Source organism: Lycorma delicatula, chromosome 2 (genome assembly GCF_047948215.1).
Source record: "Lycorma delicatula isolate Av1 chromosome 2, ASM4794821v1, whole genome shotgun sequence".
Taxonomy (NCBI): Eukaryota; Metazoa; Arthropoda; class Insecta; order Hemiptera; family Fulgoridae; genus Lycorma; species Lycorma delicatula.
This window is the reverse complement of record NC_134456.1, coordinates 69,900,412-69,918,619: the sequence shown is the minus strand read 5'-3', so window position 1 is coordinate 69,918,619 and position 18,208 is coordinate 69,900,412. Positions and strand designations below refer to the sequence as shown.

General features: G+C 26.8%; 1 protein-coding gene and 1 long non-coding RNA gene across 9 annotated transcripts in view; one reads left to right on the top strand and one right to left on the bottom strand.

The window, feature by feature from the left end:
• The window catches only part of LOC142318894 (uncharacterized), a 56,937-nt gene extending 41,754 nt beyond the window's left edge, over positions 1 to 15,183 (top strand). The window contains exon 3 of the long non-coding RNA XR_012755071.1: positions 15,046 to 15,183. This is a non-coding gene — a long non-coding RNA (uncharacterized LOC142318894). The remainder of the gene's footprint in view (positions 1 to 15,045) is intronic.
• The window catches only part of RhoGEF2 (Rho guanine nucleotide exchange factor 2), a 1,010,441-nt gene that overhangs the window by 657,997 nt on the left and 334,236 nt on the right, over positions 1 to 18,208 (bottom strand). For 7 of the 8 annotated variants that reach the window (XM_075355529.1, XM_075355530.1, XM_075355526.1 and 4 more), the window contains 2 exons: positions 18,031 to 18,195; positions 14,104 to 14,169 (listed from right to left, as the gene is read on the bottom strand). In XM_075355529.1, coding sequence (XP_075211644.1) covers positions 14,104 to 14,169; positions 18,031 to 18,195 — 231 coding nt within the window. The remainder of the gene's footprint in view (positions 1 to 14,103; positions 14,170 to 18,030; positions 18,196 to 18,208) is intronic. The other variant, XM_075355527.1, reaches the window with a different exon arrangement.

Here is an 18,208-nt window from a genome sequence, read left to right as displayed (position 1 = left end):
TTTTTAAAAGCAATTTCTTGAAAATGATTTTTTATTAATATTTAAAATCTAATCAGCAAGTTTTTTTTTTTTTTTTTTTTTTTTTTTTTTTTTTTTTTTTTTTTTATTAATGCTAATAATGGTTTCTGAATTCAATTCTCACTAAAAGTATGATTTTTTTGTAAGTATGGCATTTGTTTTTCATCACATCAAAAACAACAAATAATATATATGTATAAAAACATACATTGCAATATAACAAAATAAGTTTTATTCAGTTACCTAATTATTATGAAGTAAGCACAAACATTTTCATATAATTATTAGGCAGAAAACTGTTTTGAACTAACCTAATGCAACAATAATTTGTAAAAAGTTAGGCAGGAGTGGAAGAAGACTACAACAATTCATATTACAGTACTGGTAATTTCTTTTTCCTATAAGCAAACATTAATGAATACTGACTCGTATTTTTTCCAGTTTATGGTATTTTTTTCCAGTTTAAGTATCACACAAAAATTCAAAAATTTGTTTTTTTAACCACTTTTTTATTTAGTATTTTTCAGGCTTAAGCAAATGTGTTCTAATACAGTTCTGTTTTTTGCATTATGTGGTACTTGCAACTACAGGTTTATATTCATGATTATTATTATTTAAAATATTGTTAAATACTATTTTGGAATATAACAATCACAAAAAAATTGCATCATTTCTACAACATATCATTTGATAATAAAATTTCTTTAGCTCAAAAAATTGAATGGTGATGCTAAACTGCTCAGGAATATATGAAGTAATATAAAATTGTCAGAATCAAATCCATTTCATGCAAGAGCAATTAAAGTATTCTTATCACTTAAGTCATTTAAATCACACTTAACAATGTAATTATTAATAACTCAGAAGATCAAGTCAAAACTATTAAAGAATATAAATAGTGAATACAATTTGTATATTTACTATTTCACAGTTAAATATAAGTAAAACATTTAAAATACCATAGCTTCATATAAACTACTAGTATAATATTGGCAACTAAAATAGTTTTTAGAATAGTAAAACACGTTTTGTGAGTAGGAGCATTACTTGAAAGAATTCTGGCTTCTCTTGGATAAAAATAGAATGGATTTAATTGGTTTAGCGAACGGGTTGAACAACTAACAACATACACATCTCTTATACACCTATACTGCTGCTCTACAATAGGTCCTTGGAATTCTTCAGTTAAGACATTTAAATGGTGAGAATGGCCCTTCAATCAATATTACGGACTTTACAAAACATAACAAAACAATAAAAGTCATTACACCCACCCAGCTACATTATCAGTCGGCAAAAGTACACACATTAAATGAAGATTCCTGGCTTTTAATAGTACAGCACTAATTTCATGTTAAACATGTTCTGTAAAGCTTCATTCTAGAGTTTTATAGCCAGAAGTTAACACGTAAAAAGAAAATTTTTGTTAAATTTTATTTATAAACAACTCAAACTGGGACCGATTTAAAATTCCTTTTTGTACTAGTAAAATTAAAATACAAAGATCTATAAATATATAAATCAATGATTTTGTAAAATTCCTAAAACCTGTAAAGAATTTTTTTCATTCTTCTTTTTATTTTCTGAAAATTACTCTTATAACATCAGCTATTTTATCTGATTCTCCCTTCATGCAAGAGGCTATTTTCAATGAGATTACCAGGGTTGCTCTACATTAATGAACAACCACTGTTTATTAAAGGAAGATGAATTATTGACTATCTTTCTGGATTTAAATTTCACTTTTTACTGGTTCTTAAATTAGGTGGCTTATTCAGTATGTACCTCATCCACTGAATTGGCTTTTCAAAAAACTAACTCCTTGAGCATTCCACTGGGCAAAGTTGCCATCCACTTGAGCCTACTAAAACTAACTTATCCTGCCTTGTTGGCTACTGGATGGTATCAAAGACTGAACCAGAGCTGCAGATAACACAATTAAGTAACTGTCCATGGATGGCAGGAACTGGTTAAGTGTGAAAAATATTCTAGTACACTGTGTTAGATTTTAATTTTGCATTTATTAAAGTTTTTGTTAGCTTTCATTTCCATTCTTTTATTTTATTATTAATAAAAAAAACCTGCACCACTTAATATAATAATATACCAGTTAATAAAAAAGATACATTTTTTATAAAATCTTAAGTGCCACAGTTAAACATTTTCTACAAAAGTGAAATTCTAATAATTCTATATTATTAATAAACTGAGAAAAAAATTAGACTTATAGCACAAATTTTACAAAAGGCTAATATTGTTAAAATAAAAAACAAGTTGGACAATACTAAAACCAAATTTAAAATAAACAGATGTGAAAGTCTTTAAAAAAAAGAGAGAGAAAATCACTAACAAACCTACAAAAAATACACAAACAAAAAAAATTATAAATGCCAAGTTGTGAAAATTTATAAGGAAATAATTGAATGATGAAAACACAGCAGAAGTGGAATCTTAATTGAACAAACAATGATGATAAGAAGGAAGTAAAGAAAACAAAAAGCAAGCTATTCTGACAGTCTTGTTTATGGAAAATCCCAATCTAAGTACAACAAACACATTTTAAGTAGCTACAAAAGAACATTTTATAACAATAATGGAAGTGTAATCATACAAGTTACATCAAGAAAATGGTGAACTAGAAATTGTGTTTATATTTAATAATAATCATAAAAGGAAGTGACTATAAAGTGTGTGAATCACGTTTAAATTTAACTTTATAATAAAAATTAAAATCTTCTTTTAAAAGATAAATTAACAATTATTTTATTTTTATAAAAACTCTAATATATTTTAGTCTGAGATAACATCAGTACATATTCTTATTAATGGTTATTCTTAACTCTTACTTTAAGAGTTAACAATTATTATAATCTGATATTAAGGTAAAATGAATGCTACACAAGATACCTGAGAAATACATTAAACAGAGTCATTTCTTTAATTTCAGTCAGTTTTACTTGTAATTACAATAATTATTCATTTCACTCTTTTCTCCTTTTGGTAATTCAACAAAAAAAGTTAAGCCCTGTTTAAATTATAGAACAGAAGGCCTTAAGATAAAGAATACATCTACCTTTCATCAAATTGTTTTATAACTGTTTTAAACTGAGACCTTTTTTCTGTGAAGTAGTAAAAAGTTACTCCTACAAAGGGGATGAAATACATGTTAAGTTGAAACAAATGAACATGGTTTACTATGTACAACTTCCAGAAGGTAATATGGTAGCTAGTAAACATAGAAAACTACTAATGCTGGTTGATCATTCATCTAAATCTTAATTTATCCATTTAGTATTATACAAGATGTTGACCAATGGTAGACTAGAAATGAAAGTTCATTATATAATTCAGACATTACATACAATTAAAACTAATTGCTATTAGATTTTTTTAATGAAAACTTCACAATATTTTATCTTAAAATTTATTTTTTCAATAAAGGATTATCACCAATGATCATTCTGTTCTACATACTCTTTGACATGAATCCTAAAATTTTCATTAAAATTATGATTTAATAAAATCTGATGTGGAGGTTAGAAAAATAATTTGTCTTCCCCTCCCCAGTAAAGTATGGGTTTAGTTAACGTACTGACTTATTTAGGAAATCAGGAGACGGTTAAAAAATCAATTTAAAAAACACAACAAAAATCTATGCAAAACTAATATGATAATGACAAAACTGTTGAATTTTAAAGATAGTGACCCATAAAAAAAATTGAATTAAATGTAAATGACAAAAAAAGAATTAGATGGCTTTTTCTTTTTTACTACTTTTATAGAGATAATCTCAACAAAAAAAAAATCATTCAACCTCAAGGATTAGTTATAGTTCAGATGGTCATCAATCAATGTTACCTGAACATTATCTATCCGCAAGCATGATATTAAATGAAAATCATATAATTATCTCTATAGATATTTTTGAAATAAAAATGCTTGTTTCAACATTATGGAATTCAGGATATACTCGCAAACAATAATACTACAGTTATCAATTTAAATTACAGAATGATGTTAATACAATACTTCAAAACAAAACATCATAATTTTCTATATGAAGCTACTTGATAACAGATTACATTTTAGTATGAGTGAGCGCAGTTATGCCATAACAATACATTTGAACCAGTGTTGACCAACTGTTACTGCTATGTTTACATTAATAAAAAAATATAGATAATATTAAAATAGTATTATTTTTATTATAACTATATTGAATTGCTTTGTATTTTAGAATAGATTATAATTCCTTATTTTAAGTTTTATCTGATATGCAATTCATCTAATAAATATACGCTATTTCCTATGAAACATAATAATAAGACACATTTACAGCCAGCCATTCCTAGTCACAGAATTTTTTATCCAATATGACAGCACTTTTTTTTAGCCTCCGGCACCACCATTACGTATTGCTTAAGAGGATAAAATGAATGGCAATTTTGTAGCATGTAAAAATGCCATGCCTGATCAGGATTCAAACCTAGGACCTCCAAATGATAGGTTGAGAGACTACCACTCGCGCCATGGGGGCTGGCACCACGTTACAGATTTATGACCAATGATTCAGCACTAACCAGCTTATAGATGTAAATACATGATTTTAAATTCTAGGCAAAAACCAATCTTTACATTCTTTTTTAAGCAAAAAATTTCACAACCTAATCTCTAAATTTTTTCTTAAAATTATTGTATCACATTTCTCTTAAAATCAAAAACTGCTATGATAAATGAAAAATAAAATAAACTTGCAAATAAAACACTCAAGAATTAATCACAGAAACAGTCATAAGTAGATAACAATAAATATAAAAAAAAATTTGAAATAAAATAAATAAGAAAAACCCACAAAGTGCTAAAAACAAAAAAATTCTTTTTTGTATTAATGAAAAACAAGAAAATTGAAATGTAAAAAAAGATTAATAATGAACTGATATATGAAAGTAAAAGTCAAAGAACAAGAATTAGCCATGAAATAGGCTTCTATTTTCACACACTAACTAAAGTTTGTTTGTGTTTTTAATACATCTAATTTTTTAGTTTCTGTTTGTTGTTTTTCAATCAATAGGAAGATGTTTAATGTTATGAGTATTGTTGTTTGTCAACAAATCTTTGACACTGAAGTTATTCTAGTCTATCTTGTAGTAGTCATCTACAGAGGAAAACTACTGATAAGTAGTTAAATTACACATCTAATAAAAAAAAAAAATTATTTTTTGTTAACGAGTTTTTAAGGATTTCTTTTCATATTTGAAACATATTACTGTTTCAGAAACAAAGGCTTAAATTTAAATAATTACTCTTCACCAATGAAAAAAAACAATGTGCCTTTTTTTTAAATAATATTAATAACGTCAACACTTCATTAAATTTATAGAATAAAAACAAAATTTATTCTCCGAGAATGTAATATTAAAATTGAATGCAAATGTATAACAGATTAATATATCTTAAAATGGCAATTCACTATTTTTTAGGGATTATACATCTCTGATGTAAACAAAGTTGAGCATTTTTCAGAAGAAAACACAATAAAGAAGGCCACTAAATAATGAAGTAAAATATTAAAAATTCTAAACAGAAAAAATCAATTTCAATGATTTAAAAAACTAGATTTTGAAAAACGTTTGAAACAATTTTCATGAGCCGCTTGAATAATTTCATGAATTTATTCATTCCTTTTTTATATCATTTATTGCTTCATCTAATATGATTAACCAATAAAAATCAAAATGAGTACCATAAAATATTTTAAATTAGGAGAATCAAAATAACTAATGCTAGAATAGTATTTCTTAAAATTCAAAGGTTGCTAGTTAAAATTTGGCTCAGACTAGTTATGTTTGAAACCTAGTGGGCAACTTTCTAGCTGATCCAGGTATAATATATGTTTCATTAAAGAGGGAAGTTAAAAGGTGTTGATTGAATATGATAATCACATCACTTCAGAGTGTACTGCTGACTGATAAAAAAATGTGTCTACCATCCCTAACTAAGCACTGTTTCATGGTACAGGGATGTATAACCTTAGTTTTAAAGGATAACTGCAACTGTTAAATTGTACTTTATAAAAAAAAGAAACAACAAACCAAACTTCATATAATAAACTATTAAATTACTTGTAGTAAGAAGAATGAAGAATGCTAAATAAAAAAAATAATAACAGTAGTAAATATTTTGATGTAATATTTTAATGGCTTCTTTACTATCATCAGTTGGTGTATTTTGTGAAATGCAATTTACAACTGGCTGGTACAGAAATAGTGAAGTTATGGCGAACTTGACAATGAGGAAGTGCCAACTGGCTGCACACTAGTCAAGCTCTGTCAATGCTGACATCTCTCTCCCTCTCAGTATAACCATTCTCCTGATATTTCTATCTTTATCATTCCCCAGAGTCATTATATTTCTGCCAGCATAATAACTCTTTCCTATTTAAATATGACTAACAGATTAAAGGACACAAAAAATTTTAACTGACTAAACAAACAATTAAAATGAACACTGATTAATCAGTTTATTTCATAAAAGAATGTAACTTTTAAAGTGTTACAAGAACTTTACATTAAAATATTGCTATCATAAAACTTCAACTAAACCTTATTTAACTCATAACAATAAAAAATTGTTTGCTATTATTCGATAATATGCACGAATCAGAAAACATAATTCCCAAAATCATTTAATTCAATAGATCCTATAATTTAATCTTTAAATGTAGAAATTAAAAATAACATCACAAGAGATATAATAAAATAAGTAAAGAACAAAAAAGAAAACAAAAAGTTGAACTTTTTGTATTCTTTAATACAAAAGAAAAAAGAATTCATTTATGAACTGTCTGAAAATGTTTGAAAGATCTTAATGGAGAGAGCTACAAGTAATATTTTATCGTAATTTTTTTTCTGGGGATTACATACTCTCTTGATGAAAAGTAATTCTCTAATATGTAGCCCAATCTGATAAATTTTATTTCAAAGTAGTAAGAACAAAATTATGCCCGTATAATTAGTTAAACATTTTGTCTATGACACTTGAAAAACACATTAAATAAAAAACAGCTATGGTGAACAGTTATTGAAATGTATTTAAAAAATTGAATTAAAAAAAGATCAAAATTTAAATTGGCATTTTGACTGTTAAACAATTGTAATCACTATAAGTTCTATTTGTACAAACATTTTTAATTATGCGCTAACAGAGATATTTAGTGAGGTGCGGTTGGCACCATTGTGTTCCATGTAACCTCCTCTGTGTAAGAACATGTTCTTGGATTGTTGATATCTTGTTTAGTTTTTGTGTCATTGCTATTTGAGTGCAGCATGTTTAAATGTTAATAGTGATTTTTGTAACATCCAATTTTCAAGAGCAGTGATACAATGTAAAATTTTATGTGAAACTGGGGAAAATTTTCACAGAAACGTTCCAATACAAATCATAAATATTATAAAATTTGACTAGAAATAAGTTTATCATCCCATAAATACTTAAACATAAGATTGCTGTAAACAGAATCAGACATTTAACTTTGTGAAAAAAAAAATTGCTATCAACACTAAAATAAAATTAAACATAAAAGAATAAGGGGAAAACTGAACAGCACTAAGGAGAAATAAAAAGACTACAAATAAAACAAGAATATTGATATGGTTTTAAACCATTTCTGAAAAAATTCACCAACAAAATAAAATAAAAACAAGGATATATTTATTTAAATCAGCACAAATTTATCTATTAATTAAATGAAAGAAATCATGAGAAATGGCTGGCCATTCAATGTTTGATGAGTTTTTCATAATAACTAAACGTGAGATTTTACACTGTAATACTATCTTAATATGATTGATTTCATCATGTTATTGTTAAGTGGTAACAAAAATGAATGTAAAGTCTTTTAATCCAAAATAATATTCTCTATACCTCCAAACATTATCTACATCAATTATTATTATTATTATTTACTACTGCTTTTTTACCTAGAATTACACATACATTATGCTGAAGAATGCAGTTCATTATTAAAACAAATAGTTATTTATTATCCAGTGAAAACAGATCTGTTGGTTATGACAAAAAAGTAATTTAAAATAATAATATTATTGTGTCACTCTATTTCACTTTTTAAAAAATAATTACAACAATAAAAGTACTTTTAGTAGGTGAATGAATAGTGGACATGTAAATAAATTATCAGTAACCAGACGATAGAGAACTATTTACATACTACAATTCATTACACGAAAGGAAAGACTATAATCAAGCAAAATAAACTGTTGAATTAATTTTATAATTTAAATCAATTTTATAGTATAATATTTGATATGTAATGTCTTACTTAATTTTTAATATCTTAATAATATGGTCCAAGAGTAAGCCTTTTATACTGATATAATTAATAATTCCCTACTGGATGAATAGAAAAACACACTGTATACATCTAGTAAGGTATCATATGTGTATCAGTGTACTCACATGACGATATTCATCATAAATCAAAGTTACTTACCAGCATCTATGAAAGGGCAAAATGTATAAAATTATATTAATTTCTTTAGAATTTAGTACTTATATCCACAATTAGAGCCATGGCAAAATTTAGAAAATAGAATAGCAATTGTTAACTTGAATCTTACTTCTTCCTGTGTATTAACTGTAGTTTTCTTTTCTTTATTTTTTTAGCCAGTATGGAAAACATTATTTCAATTAATTCATTTTTCAGTTTCTTTTTCTTCCACATTTCCCTCATCATTGCCAATATTTTTCTTTCCCTTTTCTCTTATGTCTAGGTGTACTTCTTCCATTATTTTTTTCTGAAATCTGTGAAGTTTTGCAATTTCTTTCTTAGTGGTGAACATTCTTCCATGTCTTCTTATGATATTTTCAGTTCTTCCATATATCTTTCAGTTTCTCTGATAAGTTATTGGATTTTAGATTTTTAAAGTGTATAAATAAGCTGTTAGGGTTCATTCTTTGTAAGCGATCTTAGAAAATGATTCTTCTTTTTCTGATAACATCTGATATTTTCTTAAGTCCATGTACAGTTCATTTTTGTCTTTTTCTGTATTCTCCATCTTTGATAGGGCCTAGGTTCTTTTTTAACTGAGAAGTTAGTTGTAAAAAATAATGAGTTTATATCTTATGCTACTCACCCAGTAAAAATTAATAATCTTTTATTTTTTTCAATAATAAAAATCAAAGATTATTTCATATTCTCTTATACATTTCTAATTTAATAACTGTCAACAACATTGAAAATTAAATAGACAATTTTACATTTTTTTTTTTAAGAACTACTTCGAATGTTGATAAAAATATTTATAACGCTAATACCACTTTAGTTAATAATTAATAGATAAGATTTTTATTTATATAAAAATATATTTTATATATTTAACTTATTATAAAATACCTTAGATTAAAATATGAAAACTATAAAAGGTTATACATTTTTGTCAGTAATTTAAATTTTCAAATTTATTGAAAATTCAACAAATAAATATTATTACAATTCATAACTGCATCATTTTTGCTCAGCCATTCTGAAATAAATTTATACAAATTTGCCTGTCACCCCGGGTTGAATTAATTTATAGCATACCTAATGCAATCTGTACAAAATACAGTAGTTAGTTTATGGAGACAAAGTTAGAATGTTTAGTCAAAACAAGAACACAGAAGTTTCTATAGCTGGCAGCGCTTCAAAATTGTTAATGCTTAAGTCTGGTATGAGCACATGAGCCCAATAATTTCAGTTATTTAATACATAATCTACTAATTTAAATCTCAAGAATTTCCTACACAGTCTAAGAGTAATTTTTCAAAATTATTCATCAGCAAAATATAAATAGCATCACAGCTCGAAAAAATGTTTAATAATAAAAGAAAACTTCTGCTGAAATCATTAAGAGCTTTTACTAGAACAGGACAAATTAATTCCATACTAACTGCAAGATAAAATTTGTTAAATGACTACTAATACATATAACATACAAATATATATAAAACTTAATTTCACTAACAGCACTTCTAATATTTAATTGGGATAGAAGTAAAAATGCAAGGTAAATTTTGAAAGCATTCTCTCTATACAGTTAAATCAGACGTGAATCATTTATATTTAATTAGTATTCAAACTCATTACCAATTACAAAGACAAAATACTGAGAAGAAACATATAAAAGCAAACAGACAAATATTACTAAAGATGGAAAAAAAGATTATTTACAATATTACTTATTCAAGATAGGATTTTTTTCTTGAAAATAAATCCAAGAAGCTTAATTTTACTGTTATTAAGAGGTCTTAGAAAAGGCTGAACATATTCGATAGGCCTGTTGCACAGTCACTAGATAGAAAATAGACATATTTACAAGAAAACAGCACATCCAGATCACACCTAATGGATATGGTTTTTTATATGCCAGCAACCTAGGCACAGACACAGCAGGATCTGTCTTGAGAGCAGCATGCTAATGGCCAATGACCCACTAAAGGAGTGTTTTAAGGATTCTATCATGAAGTGATCTGTCATCCCACTCATATAATTCATCAAGAGATCAGGTATTTTTTACCCAGAAAGGGAGCAATATAGGAGGAGTGTTTTTAAAGTAAGGTCTGTTTTGAAATAAAAACAAAACTGAAAAATATAAACAAACTTAAATATTTATGCATAAAAACTACATTTATTGATCACTTTTCTACATATCTGCTTTCAACTTCACTTTTTTTAGAGCATTTCATTAGCTCCTCAATTTCATCTTCAAGAAATTCCACCACCACTGACTTAAACCATGCAGTAACACCATTTTTAAATTTACCACCATTGTCAAACCTTTGTGAAGCAAGCCACTGTTTAAAGTGAAGAAAAATAACAAATTACTTTGTTCTTTGATAAGTTGATAAGTCAGGACTAGAGGGTAGATAATCGAAGATTTTCTAACAAACTTTTTCCAATTACTTCACTGTTTGATTTGCCATATGTGGCCAGACACTAACAAACAAAAACAAAATTCCACAGAATGGTATCCCACGTCATTGCTTTTTTACAACTCTTCTAAGATTTTTTTAATAATACATACCATCATTCACAGTAGTTCCACAATCATCAAATTTGACAAGCAAGACACACTTTTTATCCAAAAAATTAGTAGCTACAGAATGTTTTTGTTTGGAGTTCTACAGTCTAGATTATGAATGCTATAATCTCATTAACTTTGATTTGCCTCTGACATTCAGATATGAAGTCCAGATTTCATTTCCAGTAACAACACAAACAATCCATCCCCTTCAGTTTCATAATGCTGTAAAATTCATGTGATGCAGCAAGGCGTTTTCTTTTGCATATGTTGGTTAACATCTTTGGCACACAATTTTTTACAGCCCAATTTTTCTGTGAAAACTTTATTAATCAAACATTAAGAAACATCAAAGACAATTGTGACATGGTGAAATGTCGGTTTTCTCAAATTTTATCATTTTTTTCATTCAAATAAACTGTTATCGCAGACAGCCAGCTGTTACGTACTTAAATCACAATTGTTAGTTTGCCCTTCTCAACATGAACAACACCACTGTCTTACTTTAGCATCACTCATAATATTCAGTCTGTAAAAGTAACAAATTTCCCTGTGAATTCCAGCTGCAGAATTGTTTTTTGCGATCAATAATCAGATTACTCCTCGTACTTCACACTAGGTGGTAACATGAGTTGTAACAATCCTTATAAATAGATGAATTTAAACAATTAACTACAAAATGCCTAAACTATTGTTGCTACAGATGACTGTTGATTGAAATAATTGAGCTATGCAAGTACCACCTGTTGTTAATATTGCATATATAGGCAGTTAATTCAAAACAGATCTTATCTTAAAAATACACCTCGTGTTACTAATGACTGCAATTAAAATACGTGCAGGAAAAAAAATTGTTTTTTTTTCTTCAAGTAATTAGAACAAACTGAGAATGAATTTTGGTAAAGACAATGAGATTATAATAATCATCCAACTTCCTGTCACTATGATATGAGATACTGTGGCTGTCATAGAAAAAAATGGCAAGAATTTACAATCTCAAAGTAATTTTATTTTATTTTCTTGTAAAACATGAATCTCACTGAAAAGAATATTTAAAAGTTAAAATTAATTATAGGTAAAAATTTGCTTTAAAGTTCAAATGTTTGTACTTTTTCAATAGGTTTTCCCATATATGAATCGCCAGCAGAGAATAAATAACAGTTTACTCACCAAATACATGTTTACGAGTTTAGACATTACTTTTAATTATTACTCGTATAACATCAACTTATAAACAATATATTACTACAAAATACATATCATAACTTTAAACAACTTGTATTCTGTAATAATTACTCATGTCGTGGCTCAAAAATCTAGATTTTTTTATAATTAAGTAAATAAAAATTTTAAATATAAATCTTAATTTATGAACTACAAAACAACTTAAATTTTTAATTTCTGAGAATTTAGAACAAAATCTTACATCTTCACCAATGGTCCATTTCTATTCAAAGTGACTTCTTGTCAAAGATAGTTTTTATTTAAATTCTTAATAATGTAAAAGGTTCCTTCCACATACAGAATAAATATATATATTAAAATAAATATATATATTATTCTATAATTTTAAATAGATATAAAGATAACTAACCAGGGTCACCAGAAGAATGTTCTCTATGAAACGAAATAGAATCACTTAAATCAGTGCATGGTGGTGTAAGACTTGAAAACACAAATACACACAGAAAGAAAGAGCTACACTAAATTGCAGTGAAATAAATGGACAAAATGAAAAGCTCAAAAAACTGTTCACAGAGAATTTTAATTAAAATCTAAAATTAAGTGGGCATTTGGGTTGTTAAACAATCATCATTAATAGTACTAAGGAAATGGTATTTAAAAAATTTGTTTAAATAAATAGGGAAAAGAAGTTTTACTACATTACCTATAACAATTTAAAAAAATTTAATTGTAAAATTAGTATTTAAAAACTTTACAATTAATAAACAGTATTTAAATACTGTTAATTTAATACTGTTACTTTTGTATGAAAGTAACAGTAAAAAAAAATTATTAGGATATAGAAATAGTATTTTAAAATATTTGTTTAATGTCATTAAAATAAGCACTAATGCAGCAGACATGCAAGTCCTAAATTAAAGTAAGTACTATTATAGACATTAAAGAAACAATTAAAAACTTAACATTAAGATATCTGGTGAGGATTCCATTAACAGGGAGCTTTAAAAATATGCTGCAGAAGAAAAATTATTTCAAAAACTAACTGAAATGGGAAAAATTCCAGATTAGTGGGATCAGCTTTGATTCATTGTCTCCCCAAAAAATGTAACAGAATAGATGTAAACAACTATTGCAGAATATCCTTGTTACCCAGCTCATATAAAATATTATCTAAAGCACTACAAAACTACATCAAACCCAAAAAGGTTTCTGTGAAGAAGATCTATAACAAAAAAAGGGCAGCAACAGAAAAATTCAGGAGTAACACCAGTGAGAAACCTGAAAAGCAATTGCAAGAAAGGAGAGGAATGCTAATAAAATCGTTAAATGTGATTCAAACTTGGAAAATAAATTAACTAACAAACAAATAAAACAGAACTGTTTAATAATCTTTCAAAACAAATTTATGGGAGAGCAATAGCTAATCCACTATCTGTATTACTAAATAATCGTTTCATGGATAATCTAAAAATGAGAATTAAAATGAAACCCAAGAGTTTGGTTCAGATATATGAATGAAATTTCTGTTACTTTTTATCATATTGAGCATTTTATACAAAAATTACAAAAAACATAAAATTTAATATGAAATATAAACCATTTTTTGATAAAATTCATTTAAAAAACAGGAAATTATATTAATTGCTGTATATTGTCCAATAAAGACTCCATAAACATCACAGAGTCAATTAATAACATCCCTGAGCTGAGGAAAAGTAAATGCACAAACCCCTTCTAAAAAAATATTAACAGTGCTTTTCCTATGACATAAAAAAATCATAGTTTGACAAATAAAAGAATTTAAAAAGAAAAAATAGGTTACCTGATTCGCTGTCGGTGAGAGCACCCGAATCCTCCCGCTCTTCCTGCTGTCGTTTGACCCGCTCTACTGAAATCAAAAAACAATAATCTGAATTACATCACCATTACTTGTTTGAAATTACTAAGTACATTGGTTTTTATTTTCATAAAACAACTTCTTTATTAATAAGGATTTACAATGAAAAAAAATTATTAAAAAAGCATATTTTATGTAATTTAAAACAAACTTACAAGAACCAATATGTTCTTGTAAGAAATGTGTTCTAACCACCAACTTACTAGTATCATTGAAGTATTTTATTTAGCTAATTACTACAACCCAAAACAAACAGTAAGTTGTTTAAACTTAGCACTAAGTAGCATCTTGAATACTCAAGAAACAAAATACCTCTATTTCACAAATAATTATATTTATTTTTAAAAATTTTCACTGATACTTAATGAAGTCATAATTAAAAATAATTAAGTTGAAGATAATGTGTTTAAATATAATAATCATTTATTTATGAATTAATCTTTATGTAGATTAAGGTAAAGATAATATCAGAAAATATGACCAACAACAAAACTGAAGATTATATTTACATCTTGAAATATAAATAAAATTAATAACAATATATAACACTAATGAGATTGTTCACTGTCATACCAGTTAATGATCCAACTGTTGGCATTGAAGGTAGAATCTGAAAGCTTCCATCTAGCAGCATGCACACAAATTTACAATCTTGTTAAACTAATTATACAAGTAATTGATTGGAAAAATGATAAAAAGAGAACAACAAAGTTCTTGACAAAAGAACTAAATGTAACATAAAAAAAAATTTGTAGACTTCACAATTCATGAATGCATGTTACAAAAAGCATAAACTTGTAAACACACATAACTTAATGTAAATAATTTAAGTTTCCTTATTTATAACTGATATTTGTTGATTTCTAGAAAGGTTTTGTCATTAATGGTCAAGAGGAGTATTAATAATCAAGAGTAAACAGAATGTGACCATACTCAGTGAAGGTTGTGACAAGTAGGGAGACCAATATTTTTAAAGTTCTGCCAGATAAATGAATAGAATTAGTATGCGAGTACTTTTAATAAGGTATCTACAGTAAAAGTATACCATACCTTTTACTGTAGGTATATAAGCAAAAATGTTTTTTACTTGCAATATAATTAATAAAGATTTTAACAATTATTTATTATACTTATTACTGTTATTAATAATTTATCAATTACATTTATGGTTGTTTGAAATTTCTGGTGTATTGTTAATACCTGATAACCTATAACAATAACCTTACTTTCAAAGCTAAGTTGCATAATAGAAGAAATTAAATTAATGAAAAGATACTTCAAGGATGGGGAAACAATCTTAGAAATTGGTCTCTGCATGTGAAAATCCCTCATGAAAGAATGTCCACAGGAAAACTTGTAAGGTTCTTTCTTTTGGGTTTTGTTTCACATTTCTTTTTGGAATGATTTCACCTTTTGTAGGTTGTACGCAGTTTCCATTTACTGATATGTTGCTGCTGATGGTTCTAGGAGGAAAATGGTTTCATCCTAATGAGCCACCTCATTTTATTATTCATTATATAAATTAAGGTTTAATATATATATGAAAAACCTAAGATGATTATGTTATGGACTGCCTGGCAGTTAAACCATTAAATTGAAGGTTCGACAAAACCATGATATATGTCACTTCATCCTGTCTTTGAGAAAACTGAATTTATAAAAATTTGAAACCCAATAAAATTTTAAATCTGAATTTAAGTCCAAAAGAAATCAATACACTAACCAGTATTATTTCTATTATTAATAATTAATTTTTTTTTTAATTTGTTCAATTATGTAAAACTGTGATAATGAAAATTCAATTCAATAATAAGGTAGTAGTTCTGATTTTCAATCTGAAATGTGTAGAATTCATTACAGATCACTTATTAATTTAAAAATTCACTTAAAAAATAAGATAAAAAAGTATCATAATAATGATCTATACAAGAAGAAATGTTTGTTATGTGCAAGTACAATTTTGTTACTTTTGTTATTTTAAAATAAAATAAATTATTATTTATGATAACTGTTATACAATAATTTTAATAAAATATATTGTCCAAAGACTCCATTACTGTTATCAGTTATTTGATTGTGTGCATTCTATTATTAAGAAAAATTTATAAATAAAATAAAATAACACCTTAATAGGCATTGTTTTCTAGTGTGTTTCTGTCTTTTCTGTGGTAATGTAGAGAAGTAATCTTGGTTACAAGGTCTACAAAATTTTTACTTACAAATTGAAAATTTCTTTATATATTTTGAAAAAAATTAAATATGAAGAATCTGGAAAGCAAAACTTCCATGTTTATTTATATTTTGAGAAGATTTATTGTTCTAGATTATTTATAAGGCAACTATTTTAGAAATCGTGTAATATATATAATGTACAAGTTCAACTATGACTAATTTCATGTACCTATTGGGTTCGAAGTGGACACTTGGATATGTACAGATTGTTAAAAAATTTGTCCAAATTTTAACAAAGTAATTTTATTAACTTCAATTATTTAATTGTGTACCACTCTTTTGGAATTTCACTTTTTCTTTCGGGTAAATCTGAATTCCAGACACAATACACATATCGAGATGATAACAACTGATCTAGTTAATCAACATTAAAACAGGAAGAAGCATAAAAACAGGAACTGGTTAATCAGAGGCTAAACAGGAAACGAAAGAAGTGCAATCAACAGTACAATAAATGACATTCCTTGTTTTCTCCCTGAGATTTCCAGAAAAATCCTACTTTGTTCCTGTGATATAATTTTAAATTGCAATTTTCTCTGACAAAACATAACCATACTCATTTTTTAAATATTAGAAAAAACTTTACAATACAATTCAACAGATGGAACTGTTTATTTTCAAAATTTTTTTGACAAATCTTGTTTTACCATTGACCTTTCAGTAATATAATCAAAATAGACTGTGTTCACTAATAGAAATATTGACTAATTCTGGTCAAAAAATTTTAATTCAATGTTACTTGGTTTTTGTACGGGTGTATTGAATTCATTTGGACAGTACTAAAGGTTGTAGAAGAGGAATTGATATTGCATCTCTTTACCCTACAAACACTATATTAGAACTTTAAAGAACTGATATTGCTGTATGGTGAATCTATTTAGGTTGAAATGCTAAATTACAGAAATTATGATATTACACTACATACGGACTAATGCTGACTTTAATTTTAGATCTCCTGTATGGTGTCTGGTCGTGAGTAGATTTCATTTCAATCAGGCTCATTATTGGATTTGAAGACTTTCATATAAATGTACTAACAACAAAAAAATTGGAAGTAATGATAGAGTAGCTTGTTCAAGCTATAAAACAGGACATGATGGAATGATGGAATGATGGAAGGAAAGTATGTTTTTCTTAGTAGATAAAGGAATCGCCTTATTTCACCTATTTCAAAGATAATCTAAAAAAAGAAGGGTGTAGATTGTCTGTTGACAGGTGTTAAAAGACTGAGGAAAACTCAGCATTTGATTAAGTAATATGAATACTATTGCTAGGCACCTTCTCCTTCTGATTACAGCCAGATAGAGGTTTAACGATCATAGTGTAAGATCAGTTTCAAAATTCCATAAATTCAAAAAATGGTAATTTACAAAGTCTGAAGAAGAAAATTCTTGCTCATTATCAGCATAAAATACTAATTAAAAGATAAGATTTAGGTATAGTATATAATGCGAAAATGTCCACAGAATTTTTAGAGCTGCAATAAATGGGAACATGTAAATTGTTTTCTTTAAATCATTAAAGAATTAGTTGTTTTTAAAGAAAACAAAAACACACACAAAGAAAATGAATAGAAATGACCTTAACATCTAAAAATAATTCAAAAATTTATTTTCATACCTTGGACTAGGTTGAGAGAGCTAGGTTTTCGTCTTGTATTCTCAGGCCTAATTTTTTCCATAAGTTTACTGATACGGTCATTGCCCTTTTCTTTCTTAAACATAGGGCCAGGACAGTTTTCATCGAGAACTTTAACACAGTGTCGATGAATATTCAATTGGCAATCTGTAAAGAAATT